We start from the raw sequence: 12,944 nt of genomic DNA on the forward strand, positions 1-12,944 counted from the left end.
TCTGCTGCCGTTCTCCTCTGCTCCTTTTTTAAGTATGGGACAGACGAGAAATGACGGGACTGCAGTGCTGAGTTCAGTCAACCTGCAGGTATCACTGACCTCCTGCTTGGTGCCATTCCACAGTGCTCTGTTGATGGAGTCGGTGGTGACGTCTGTCCAGTAGATGTAGCCGTCTTTGGAGTCCCAGTCCAGCGCCACGGCATTGCGCACGTCAGCCAGAGGAATGACATCATCGGACATGTCCTCGGTGTCGAAGCTGATTCGTCGGATGTCCGTCCTTCGGGCAAAAAGCAGGAACTTGTCAAGACCTGATTAAAGACCAAAGGTCTTCTGTCAGTCTTCTAGGTTTAACAGTGGGGTCAACATTAAACACAGTAAAACAGCTCTACCACAAAGACATGTAACCACTGATTAATATCACAAATCACACCCTCTGCCTTAACATAATTAAACAGAATCATGAGGATACATTTTATTCAATTTCAAGCAGCATGACTTTACAGTGGGGAAAAAAAAATGAAAACACTGCATTTTAGCTCAAATTTTCTTCAGCTGCTCAACCGTAACATGCACTTGAACTCACTTTAATGTTCCCTAAATGAGATCTCACTTTACATGCAGTAGGTGTCTTATAATTGTCTGCACAGGCATTTTTCATCTGAAATTTTGTTTCCTCTGACAGCCTACACCTTAATTACGGGGTTGATCAGATTAACCATGTGTTACAGGATTATTTTCTCTTCATTATTGTGAACACATGGTTCATAAGTCAGAACAGAAGATAGAGCTTTTAAATTTAAGATTCCAATTTATTGGCCATTAAAAATGACTTTGGTATGAATAGATGCCACTAAAAACTACATTAATAATATTAGCATATAATATTTCTGTACTTTCCACAACAAACAGTGGAGGAACTCACCAGTAGCACAGCTGTAACTGTCCACCTTCTTGAAGCCGGTGGGACAAGCACAGGTGTACGTCTTGTTGCTGGGGAGACACAGGTGGCTGCAGCCTCCATTGTTGGTGCCACAGCGGTTCCTGCCACCTAGAGAAGAGACAGGCAGACACAACTCAGTATATCACATTTAAAGTGGTTCAAAGAATAAAACCAACCAAAATAAATCCATTTTCTCCTCAAACCCAGAGCAATCAACAAATAATCACACTTCCAAAAATGTCTGCCTCCTCTGTCACTAAAAGGTCACAGCGTGTGGGCTCTGTTCACTTAGGTTTTGAGTCGGCTTTTCTTTTGTTCTGATTAGACATGAACTCCCATGACTTGACTAAATCTTGTCTAAAAGTGCCTGACCTCCCCGTGCCAACACGGAGGCAGCTCACAGTTCATGTTAGTGTCGGGGCTGTTGCAGTATTTTATCAGCATGTTAACAAAAACTTTCTCTTGGCCGGAAGTCAAGTTCAACACGGTTTGTTAGCAAAGAACACAAGTCTTTGCTATCATGCTGATGAAAAACACACATCAACAGGCCGGTTCACGGCAGGGTCTGACACTGGTGCAACAAATCAGTCTACGGTGGGGTTCGCCACTGTGTGAGGCAAATTTTTCATTTCTGCCTGCAATGATATCCTCAGATAAGTCCCCCATTTCTCCCTTCATCTAGCTCATCTTCCCTCCTCTAATGCTGATATTGTGTTTGATGTTTTCCTGCTCACCATTTAGCACATCATCTACTGCTGCAAGCTGCAAACTTGGATACTTTAAAAGAGAGTCATTGCTCCCAGCCAGTCACTGGCAGATCTGAAATAATGGGAAGTAAACATATCCAAATATAATGAGATTAGACTAGACTCCTTCCTTTTGCTTTAAACTCAAGCTGAAGTTATGTACAATAGAGCTAGCACAGCTTCCTGTTGCTGCTGTGTGGTACTGTCCGATCCATGAACCCAAAACTGCATTAACAGTCTCAACTGAGAAAAACCTATACAGGTAAAATACAACATAATCAATACAGACACCTTTCTTTTCTTTGTTTAGACAAGATCAATGCAATGTTTTCTGCTGTTTCACTGTGATGTTATTGATTGTTCTGATTCAAGCTGCTGCTTTGTGACCTTGCAGAAAGTTGCAAACAGCTGTCTGCTGAAAAACTAATAATTCAGAGAGAAAAATGTGAAAAATAGTCTATTTAGTTTGTGTATCTGCAACCCATCCCCAGACAAAAACCTTATTTTAAAGTTTTGCACATATGTAACAAACATCAGTCTGAGTATCCAGCTGTTGACCCAGCCCGATACTGACCTGCAGGCTGCCTTTGTGGGTGCAGTGTGTGGATGTCCATGGGAAAGTGCAGCTTGTTGCGGATTATCTCTTGGTTCTTTCCTGTGAATTTGTTAGCGCTGTTGATGCTTTTGGTGTGCCAGTCAGTCCAGTAGAGGCTGTCCTCAAACACAGTGATGGCAAATGGGTGGGGAAGGCCTAAAGAGAGACAAGCACAGAGCTTACCAAGGCGACACTCCAAAATGACACTTATGCAAACAAAAAAGGAGAAAAAAAGAACCCCCCTCCAAACACAGAAGTTGAGTTTGTCACATTTATAATAAGCAAAGTAATGATTCGATGAAGTTTCAGTCCTAACACAAAGAATGGAAAGAGCACATGCTACATTTGGCCTGTTCCACTAACCCTCCAAACATCCTTCCATTCAGAGCTGTGGGCTTGGCTGATGTCATATCATCCCCATTTTAGAACTGCTTTCAATTACACTGCCTCAAACCAGTCTGTAGTTGGTTAAGTTGTGGCAAGAGTGTCCAAAACCAGAGGCGCTTCGTAGGTTTTCCATACATAATGTGACTTTTCCATCCGGAAACTAAATGTAAGAGAACACCCTTAAACCGGATCAGACTGAGGCAGACTAGTTTTGCTCATGTGTCCACAGTAAAACTTTACTCACAGATTTTAAAGTGAAAATTGAACCAGGACAGTCATATGTGTGAGATTTCTGAAGGAGAGATCGATGCTTGCTCGATGCTGTTTAACATCTTCAACATTGTTTTTGTATTAACAGAAATACTCTGGCAATAAGACAAAAAGCTTAGCTTTTTTTTTTAACTAACCACTCAGATTCACTGCTTAAATGGAAGATTTTCCCTGAACATCTGAGGCTGAATATTTAAAAATCAAAGTTCAAGCATAGCTGTTTGACGAGGCTTCATCACTTTGTTTGAGAAAAGCCTCTTCAAAGTTCTTCAAAGCAGAGAAAAGAACAAAGAGAAAATGCAAATGGGATAATCAGTGGTGTCATTTGTTGTTCCAGTCCTCGTTGATATTAATGTTTACATGTGAAGGCTCACTTCTTTTATTAAGATTGGAAAAATTCGCTCCAAGGCTTTAATTCTGTGGCTCTTTCTGTTCCTTACACGAATGGTTGATTTGTGATGTGGACTGTCACAGTCCACATCAGGGGAGCCCGTGCAGATATGTCTCCTGTGGGAACATCAGCCTAGGGTGACTCCTCCACACTTGTCCAAATCAATGTTCTTTTTCTTTCACCAGCCTTAATCTTCCTCCAGCGCAGAAGCCGCACAGCCCAGTCGGATGGGCACGCCGAACGGATGGAAAAAGTGATTTCTGCTGCCATACAGAGCCGCAGTGGTGTGGCAAGTGTGCTGGCGCACGGCTTTTAAAAACAGCACTGCTCGTTTAATGACAGTGTTGTACGTCACAGCAGAAATGTCAAGCGGTAAACGTCTAAAACTGGAGGGAGATCACAGCAATAATAAGCCACAAGTATCAGAGTATCTGTGTTTTGTGTGAATGTTTGATGAAGTTTATTCAAGAAAACTGAACAAAAGAAATGAAAATAAAACAGCACCTCTACATTTGCCCTCGTCTCTTCTTTTCAAACAGGTCCAGGTGTGTGTGTGTGAAATGATAGTGGCTCAACGTGTGTGTTTTCTGATCTTATCTCAACATGAGGGAGACAATAGTACACCCAGTTCCCTCCTCTTAGTCACCAACATCTCAATGATGGTTTTGATACGATCATCTTATTCCTTGTCATCTCTGCAACCCAACCCAATCCTCCTGCTCCTTTTTTTGTTCTCCCCGGGACAGCTGCAGGAGCAGCTGCAGGAGGACAGGGCATCAAACATCCCACCAAGCCTTCACAGCTATGTCCTCTTTAACCTACACGTGGCACCTCATAGTCCTCTCGCAGCTTGCCTGAATCTGTCACACTTCCTGTTATAGGTCACCAGCAACACAGCAAGGCCTCTGGCTGGACAGAACGCTGCTCCATAGTGTGATGGGAAATTTCAGGGTTAGGTTTTTCCAAACAAACAAAAAAAATCTACAGTGATATTAGGAATACCACTTTAATGCATTTTATCTGTAAAGCTGAACCATATTATAGCAGAATCTGGTTTGTCTTGCTGAAACAAGTAGGGCCATTGGTTAAAAAGACATCACTTGGACAGCAACATATATTGCCATGTGCACTAATGCATATCAACACAGATGGATTACACAGCAGTAGGGAATATATTTCATTACAGTAGATGTCTTTCTGAAAGTGCTGCAACTAAATTTAATGATATAATTCTTCCACTGTTATCTTCTTCAATACCATGTGTCAACACACTGTAGAGCAGCTACCTGAAGGCCGATTATCTTGTTGTGTTATATCACAACTGTGTATGACTCTGGATACTGTGCCTCCTCTGAGAAAGAAAGCTTCAAATCAGAAGTGCTCGACTTCCTGAGACTGGTTCTGCACGAGTTTTCTTCCTGACCGTTCCTTCCCATTGTCCCTGAGTGCTTGCTCATAGGTAACTGTTAGGATTTTCTCTGCATTACAGTTGGGTCTTTACCTTACAATTTAAAGCACGCTGAAGTGACTGTAGTTGTCATATAGTGTTATATATATTAATTTAATTCATACCTGTGAACTAAAGTGCTGTCCACAGGCGACATTATTTCATAGTTTCATTTAAGTCTACCTACATGTACCCGATTGGGTATATTAAATGTCCAGTCTTCTGCCATGCAGCAGGCAACTCATTGTGCATTTGTCGAGTCCAGACAAAAAATATAGACACCCCCCCACCAGCACACAAGTATGCAATACCCTATCTCTTCCTGTTCCCTACCTCGTGGTGTACAGGTGTGCAGACAGGATAGTGGTGATATCCGTGACACCCGCCTGTGCTCCAGTTACAGAGGAGCTGGCAGAAATCCAGATAGCGTGCACAGACACACACACACACACACACACACACACACACACACACACACACACACACACACACCCCTACAGAACTATAGGTTCAGAGAGATAAATGCTTGTTAACATTCCTTGACGTAGTGGCTCAGAATGTAACCATGCACACACACTCAAAGACACACACAAATGTCCTATTTTGTCCTGTGTGTTGTCTGAGCAAACAGAGGCTGTGGAGGAAGGACAGGGCCAATTACAGCCTTTCATCCTGAGAGCACACATCATTAAGGAGAGCTCAAAGGGCTGATGGTGTGCACATACACACACACACACATACACACACACACACTCTCATCAAACAGTCCCCCTGCTCCTCTCTCTCTCCCTTTTCAAACCCTCTTCTTCATCATCACTGATGTGCTTCCACACACTTTTTAGTTCATCAGGGGAAAAAAATCCCCAAATTGAAAGTGACTGTCAGCTGAGACCTGCACTCATCCTGATTCAACTTGTGTTGTGTAATCGCTGCCCCTAACCCTTTATATTAAAAAACAGCACATTTTGAATCTCATATCCTTTAAAACTGTGACTGTCCAAATGCTTGCGGAGTCCCACCCATAAATCTAACAATTTCTTGGTTTTTTTCCACCAAGCTTTACTGAAATCTGCAAGCATATATATTAGCTTGAATGAAAGGATCATTTTGCAAATACAAAAAAGAACATGGAAGTCAAAATAACTGACAGCTCTCATCCTGCCTTAAAGTGTTTCTGTCACCCTTTATTTACCGACCCCCACCAAAACCTGATATGGTACCAGTGCTTTCATTTGCCACTCCTGGCACGAGCTTAACATCAAACCACAAACCTGCAGTGTACCAGGGTATTGGCTCATCGTTTGCTGACATAAAAATTACAAGTGTAGCAAGAAAACAACAGAAACCATCATCTAGAACCTGAGAAAACAAACACGAGGTCTTAGAAGTTGGTGTGTGTGTGTGTGTGTGTGTGTGAGAGGGAGAGAGAGAGAGGGAGAGAGAGAGAGAGAGGGAGTCCCCTGACTGCCTAGATTGCAAGAGCTCCACACTTTTAGTGTGCATATGCACTTCTCAGTTGGAACCAACAACATAAACAGAGCCACACATTTGGCTTTACGTCGTCATTTATAGATTGTGTGTGTGTGTGTGTGTGTGTGTGTGTGTGTATATATACACTTCAGCAGTAACCACATGTGCTCTTTAATGGAAATATGTTTTTGATTAACGCCACATGGCATAATGGAGTAATGAGGCGTCAGCGTGCTACATCCGACATCCATCCCTTTGTTTACCGCATGCGTGTTTCTTAGCGTGAGTGTGATAATTAATGAAAATTGAGAATGAGAGCCTGAACTCCAGCCAGACCTCTGCGCACCACATACAACATGTCTTCTGTTTCTCCAGCCTCTCTCAGAGCTTTTAATAAAAAAAACGAAAAAGGAATCCTTCAACAGCTTGTGAGGTTTTACTGTAGGTCACATGAATTATGAGCAGTATGTGAGTCATTCCAGTTTAAAGAACTCCTTTAAAGACTTGTGCATTATCGATCCTATTCACTATGGTGGCGATCAACCAAGGCAAAAATGAAAACTTCTTGAATCTGTTGAAGCCTGAATCTACTGTTGAGCTTCTGGTCCAAACATAATTTGTGTTTTTTCACTTCACACGTACTTACACTTGGCAGTTATGTTGTCTTAACTGCTGAAATTAGTCACTCGAAAGTGCTTAATTGTAAACGTTGCTATCCTTAAACCTGATCACTTACAGAGGAAGAAGAAACAGCCACAGCAGGAATAAACAGATAAGGAGCTGAAAGCAAGGCTGCTCAAGAGGTCCATCATTTTTGGGTAAAGTTTTTGACTTTGCAGCCCCACTCTTTAGGCAACTAAGCTAGCTCCAGCAAACGTGTGTAACAGTCAAGACTAGGAGTGTACCTTGGCTGATGACGGCCTTGCGGTTGCGTCCGTCCAGGTCAGCTCTCTCAATGACATGGTGCTTGGCATCCACCCAGTACATGCGGCGGCCAGCGTAGTCTATGGTGAGGCCGTTGGGCCAGAACAGGTGTGTGTCTGCTATGACACGACGGTTTGAGCCATCCATGTTGGAGTACTCGATGCGAGGTGTGTTACCCCAGTCGGTCCAGTAGATCTTACTGAAAAGATAAATGGGGCAATCACGCTCAGTTTGTTTGTTTACAGCGGCAGACTAGATGGGTGAAAATTAGTTGATAGTCATGGTGTCCATTAAAGACAAGAGGCAAGCAGACTGCTGTCAGGATTCTAGACACAACAGATGCCTGATTTAACAAGAAAAGTCTCATCTGTCCTCATCATTCATGTCCTCCCCATCAGCATTCATCTGTTCTGTCCGGCCTCAGAGGGAGGATACACTCTTTTTTAAAATATAATTTTCAATTATCCCATGCAAATGAGCAACCTAATAAGCTGAATGAGTTTTCTAGCTTTAAATTTCTCTGGGGGTTCATCCAAAACTCTCTCTTGCCACTGCAGCTTATGAAAGCTAGGAAGAAAACACACTTAGCTGCTGCCCCTTTCATGAAAGACTTGTTCCACACAGATGCTTGCCTGTGGGTATGGCTGTGCTGCCAAACGTTAATCCCTGCTCTGCTGCTACACTACAACTGGGACACATCCAGAGGGGATATGTATATATGAGTGTGTGTACATTTGGAGCCATCTGTGTTGAATTATAGACTGCATGTGCGTGTGTGTGTGTTTGGGCTCGTACCCCTCTATGGGGTGCAGTGCAATGGCTCTGGGCTTCTCCATGTTCTGCCAGATCAGTACTTTGCGGTGTGTCCCATCCAGGTTTGCAACCTCAATACGGGACGTCCCAGAGTCTGTCCAGTATAACTTGTCATGGATCCAGTCTATGGCCAGTCCACCTTTAAAAGGAGAGAACAACATTCTGAGTTTGGTTTAAGTAAGTATCTCTAAAACTGACTCAAACAACCTGTATAGACATCATCTGCCTCTCAGGTGCAAACGCTTTAGCTAGCAAGACATTGTGGTGTCACTACTGTAGCTTTTAAACCAGCTAAATCAATGTTATGATGTAGCAAAAAATAAATAAATAAATTTAAAAAAAAAATAAGAAAGGATGTAGCAGCAGATTTGCCTTTGTAGCCTGACTGTAATCACAGCTAACCTCTGGTACAGCGAGAATCACGATACTACTGTATCAGTAGAAAGAATAAATCATAATTATGAAATAAAAACTGCATAACTGATACTACTAGGACAAATTAAATATATAAGATACAGTGTGTTAGCTGGTCAGCTGTAAGCCTGTCAGGCTAGCTTTTGCTCTCTGTTTTAAGCGATTATGGTAAGCTAAGCTAAATGAAATATGACTCTAGCTGCATGCAGAACACATGTGTGCTAGATCAGCGGTCCCCAACCCCCGGGCCTCGGACTGGTACCGGTCCGTGAGTTGCTTGGTACCGGGCCGCGAGAGTTGAGGCTCAGGTGTGAAATGTATGGTTTTCAGGGTTTTTATCGGTTTTCAGCGTTATTTTGTTATCGTTTTTATCGTTAACTCGGTTTTCCTGGGTCTTTTCACGTGTGTTATGAATAAATCTTCTTTTTTTCGGTACCGGTACTAGTTTTATTTTGTTGTATTTATCTGCGACACCTTAAAGGCCGGTCCGTGAAAATATTGTCGGGCATAAACCGGTCCGTGGCGCAAAAAAGGTTGGGGACCGCTGTGCTAGATGATGATCCTTTTAACTTTAAAGAAAGCAAACAATATTTTTTTTTAGAATATTTAGTGGTGAAAGAGTTTAAATAGGACAGAATAAGACAAAATGTAATGAAGACAAATATGTATAAAAACTCAGATTGAAATATACAAAGAAAAGGAGGGTCAGGGTTAGAAATAAAAGGAACCAGAGAGAAACTATAAATTAAAAAGACAAGAACAAAGCACCAAGACTTTCAAGTTTCACCAGTATTGATGTTATGTTGCTAACTCATTTATGAATAAGGTGATGGATGAAGTGGAGTAGGGCAGAGTATAGTTGGACAGAAAGCAGCAGAGTCCAATAAATTGGAAACATGATAAATGAGTCTGTTGTCCTGCATCTGAACCTGCATCCCATTAGCTGTTGTACCCACCTGGGCTCTCCAGACCGGTGGAGACGACCTCCTCCACATTGGAGCCATTGAGGTTAGCTTTCATGATGCGGTCCAGAGTCACATCTGACCAGAAGACTAGTTCACGACTGTGATGGAAGTCCAGAGCGATGGCGTTTTCCAGGTTGTTGAGCAGCAAGGTGTACTCGGAGCGATGTGGCAGAACCTGACGGATATCGATGCGGTTTGCAAACAGCAGCACTGGCTCGGGACCTAAAGGGAGGAAGAAAGAGGGACGTGAATGGAGTTGACGTGAGTTAAAGTGAAAAGGAGAAGCAAAGGTTAGCAGGTTAAAGCAGGTTAAAATTGCCAAGTAACTACACACAAGAGAGATAAAGAAAATTCAGTTAGGACAAAAGGTCACTTTAAATGAGACAAAGCATTAATCTCACTGGATGTAAAGGTCTGGGTAGCAGCAGCTGTGTGACAGACATGTCTGACCTGCATTTAACTCTGGACTGCAGCAGATTGATGTGCTGCTGCACCAGGCCTGCACTCTACCTCTGCTGCATATCTAAATCGAGTCCAGACCCTCTGAATGAGGTGACCTCAATGCAAGTCCAAGACCCGGCAACAGAGCAGTGGATACAGTTACTGCTGAAACACGTACAAACACTATGCAACTGTACTTTTATTGGAAGTCAAACCACAACAGCTCTCTGCGGTCATATGTCAGGGATGAAACACAGTTCAGTCATTCGTACCCAGAGCTTTGCAGCTGCGCTTGTCAGGTCGGAGCTCGTAGCCCTGAACGCACCAGCACTGGAAGCCCCCCTCTGTGTTGGTACAGCCCTGACTGCAGTAGCCTTCTTCAGCACACTCATCCACATCTGGAACAGACCACAGAGGCAGAAGAAGGGAGGGGAGGGACATATAGATGTTGGTGTCTATCTCCCACAGTATTAACAATGACACACATTGTGCAGAAAGGGAAAATTCATTGATGCTTTTGGAGCATATGTACATCATTTTCGTTTTCAAGCCTTTATCTAAATCAGTTTCACAACATGCATGCACACAAACTGTTGGAAGCTGGAAAAAATACATCACGTAGATTTGAATGTATCTCCATGATTTGGAAGTCCTGGCAAATAAAATGTTTAGCTAGTGGCAGAAATCCAAGATTAGAAGAAGACCAAACAGTCATCAATAACTTTTCAGCCCAAAGAGAAAATTCTTGTGAAATTCCAGCAAAATTTCTTCATACTTTTGGAAAACAACCCTGCTAACAAATGGCAAAACTGACTGACTGGACTAATGAACTTCAATCCCTGGCTGTATTTAAGAAGTTAAAGGCAGGGCAAGTAGAGCAAAGTTGTAGTTTTTATAGGTTTGCTTAATTCACTCAGTCAGGATCTGTATTCTACTTTCAGTTTTGGGTTGGTTGCTTATTTGTTGATTCGTTTTCCCCAGACACCTCTAATTCATCTGATAGCTTGGAGTCTCTCTGTACAATTTAATCATCTATTCTTGGCAAAAGAAAAGGCTTAACTTAACCAAATTATATGACTGGTTTAGTTCCTAATGTGTAAATTATATTACCAATTTCCAAAAGACCATCTTCAGGCTATAAAAGAAGTGCACGTTAAATGTGTGGAGTGAGGGAGTAGCGTTGTAGCAAACTGAGAACAATTCTTAAAGCACTGTCACATGTAGGAAGTCAGTGAAACTATCAGATGTTTAACACAAAGTAGCAACTGGCCAATTGTCAAACTCTGCAGAGGTCGTGAATATTAACACTCGCTACAGCCTGCTCACTCACTTTCACTTTGCTGTCTCTCTCTCCAACACACACACACACACACACACGCAAGCAAGCCAGCCAGTGTTACCCTGGCAGGTTTTGCCGTCGTCCATCAGTCGGTATCCAGTGTGACAGGTGCACTGGACCAGTCCTCTCACCATCTGACACTTCTGGGAGCAGCCTCCGTTATTCTGGTTACAGTTGCCCTCGTTGGAGCGTGGCCCTGCGCACAACACAGAAACATTACAGGAACATAAACACAGCATCCTAGCTCAGTATAAATACAGCCGCACACTATAAAAAGTGTCTGACTCATCTACTGTTGGGCCTTAAAATATTTTAGACACACAAGCAGTTAGGCCCATGGATGATGATGGCAATCAGGCTGGGCCAGGTTAAAATGTCAACATATACAGTATAAACTGCTGTTAAAATTTATGTGAGCATTTATTATACACCCTCAGCTGTTCCAATGGATTCTGTTGACAGCGTCACCTCACTGAGTCAGCATTAGGACTACATTTTACCTTGATGAAACCTGGAGCTTATAAAATCTTTTTCTAAGGGTCCAATTAAGACAACATAAGACAATGTAACAGCAATAATCTCTTCAGAGGAAGTGGGTACTTTATATTCAGTGTATTTTAAGGGAAAAAAAGGTTTTAAAATTGAGGAACTAAAGCCTACTAGAGGGCCTACATATCAGCCGATATCAGTCATTTGTCAATATATCGGTATTTGTATTTATAATGGCAGACCAATAAATGTAAAAAGTAAAGAGAAGACACAGAAACATCCTTCAAACATGTTATCAGTTTTACAATAAAGTAAGATCATTTCTACAATTTAATATTATCTTAGTAAGGACTCATAAATAACTTCACATAACAAATGTTAGGCAAATCTGTTTATCATTCTTGTGTCTAAAGAAAAAAAATATCGACTGATGCACTGGATACCAAATGCCGTCATCGCTATCTGCCTTTAAACTCTCTACAAACTATTATGTAATCGTCATATTGGTGTCCAGATGCCGATGTCACCATTCTTACACTTACGGCAGTCATGGTGTGGGTGTTCATCAGTCCCATCACCGCAATCGTTGACCTCATTGCAAACCTTCCTCAGGCCTATACAACGCCCATTCCCACACTGGAACTGATCAGGAGCACATGGAGGACTGTCTGTGAGGAGATACAACACAGATCTGATAAGTGAAACACTTTTCTACGCCATATTTGTCCAAGTAGTTCTCCCTTAAATATCTAAATAGTATGTGCTTTGGTTGTGACAGTCAGTTTCCTGGCATGTCTTTAATTCCCTGTTGTGGTTTAAATCCCATGTATGTACGTATTTAATGTTGTGTGTGCGTGTGTGTGTACCCTATGTAACATGCAAGCGTGAACAACAGGTGACTGACTGTGCATGGATTTTGATGCACATAAGCAGGTTTAAAAATGACACAATGGATTTGAATAGATCATTAAATATGAATAAAATGGTGTGATGAGCAATGATATAAACATTTCAGGTGTTCACAGGTTTCCGGCAAAGCTGAACTTCTTTATCGCCACGCTTCCTTTTATTGGTGGATAGTATCCAAAAACAGAATAAAAAGTTTCCATCGAGCTTTTTTCCCCCACTGCCTGTTCACTGTTATTTTAATCACAATACACAGGCCTGTTTCTGCGGTTCGTCTTTCCACAGCACAGTGAAGGAACAGACCAAAAAAGAAAAAAATCTGAACTTTTTTCCTTTTTTTGAAATGCAACTGTGTTTCCCAACAGAGAAGTTTCTCAGCAGAGGGCTGTTCGGAGCTGTTGTCATGG

The 12,944-nt window shown here is 42.2% G+C and overlaps 1 protein-coding gene across 3 annotated transcripts in view; it reads right to left on the reverse strand.

Annotated features, from left to right (window-relative positions):
- lrp4 (low density lipoprotein receptor-related protein 4) overlaps positions 1–12,944 on the reverse strand; it is a 109,941-nt gene that overhangs the window by 12,310 nt on the left and 84,687 nt on the right. For all 3 annotated transcript variants that reach the window (XM_005458918.4, XM_013276967.3, XM_025911840.1), the window contains exons 9-17: positions 12,174–12,299; positions 11,204–11,338; positions 10,076–10,201; positions 9,354–9,584; positions 7,966–8,122; positions 7,152–7,369; positions 2,261–2,437; positions 923–1,048; positions 100–308 (exon numbers count right to left, since the gene is read on the reverse strand). In XM_005458918.4, the coding sequence (XP_005458975.1) occupies positions 100–308; positions 923–1,048; positions 2,261–2,437; positions 7,152–7,369; positions 7,966–8,122; positions 9,354–9,584; positions 10,076–10,201; positions 11,204–11,338; positions 12,174–12,299 (1,505 nt within the window). The remainder of the gene's footprint in view (positions 1–99; positions 309–922; positions 1,049–2,260; positions 2,438–7,151; positions 7,370–7,965; positions 8,123–9,353; positions 9,585–10,075; positions 10,202–11,203; positions 11,339–12,173; positions 12,300–12,944) is intronic.

Source organism: Oreochromis niloticus, linkage group LG1 (genome assembly GCF_001858045.2).
Source record: "Oreochromis niloticus isolate F11D_XX linkage group LG1, O_niloticus_UMD_NMBU, whole genome shotgun sequence".
Taxonomy (NCBI): domain Eukaryota; kingdom Metazoa; phylum Chordata; class Actinopteri; order Cichliformes; family Cichlidae; genus Oreochromis; species Oreochromis niloticus.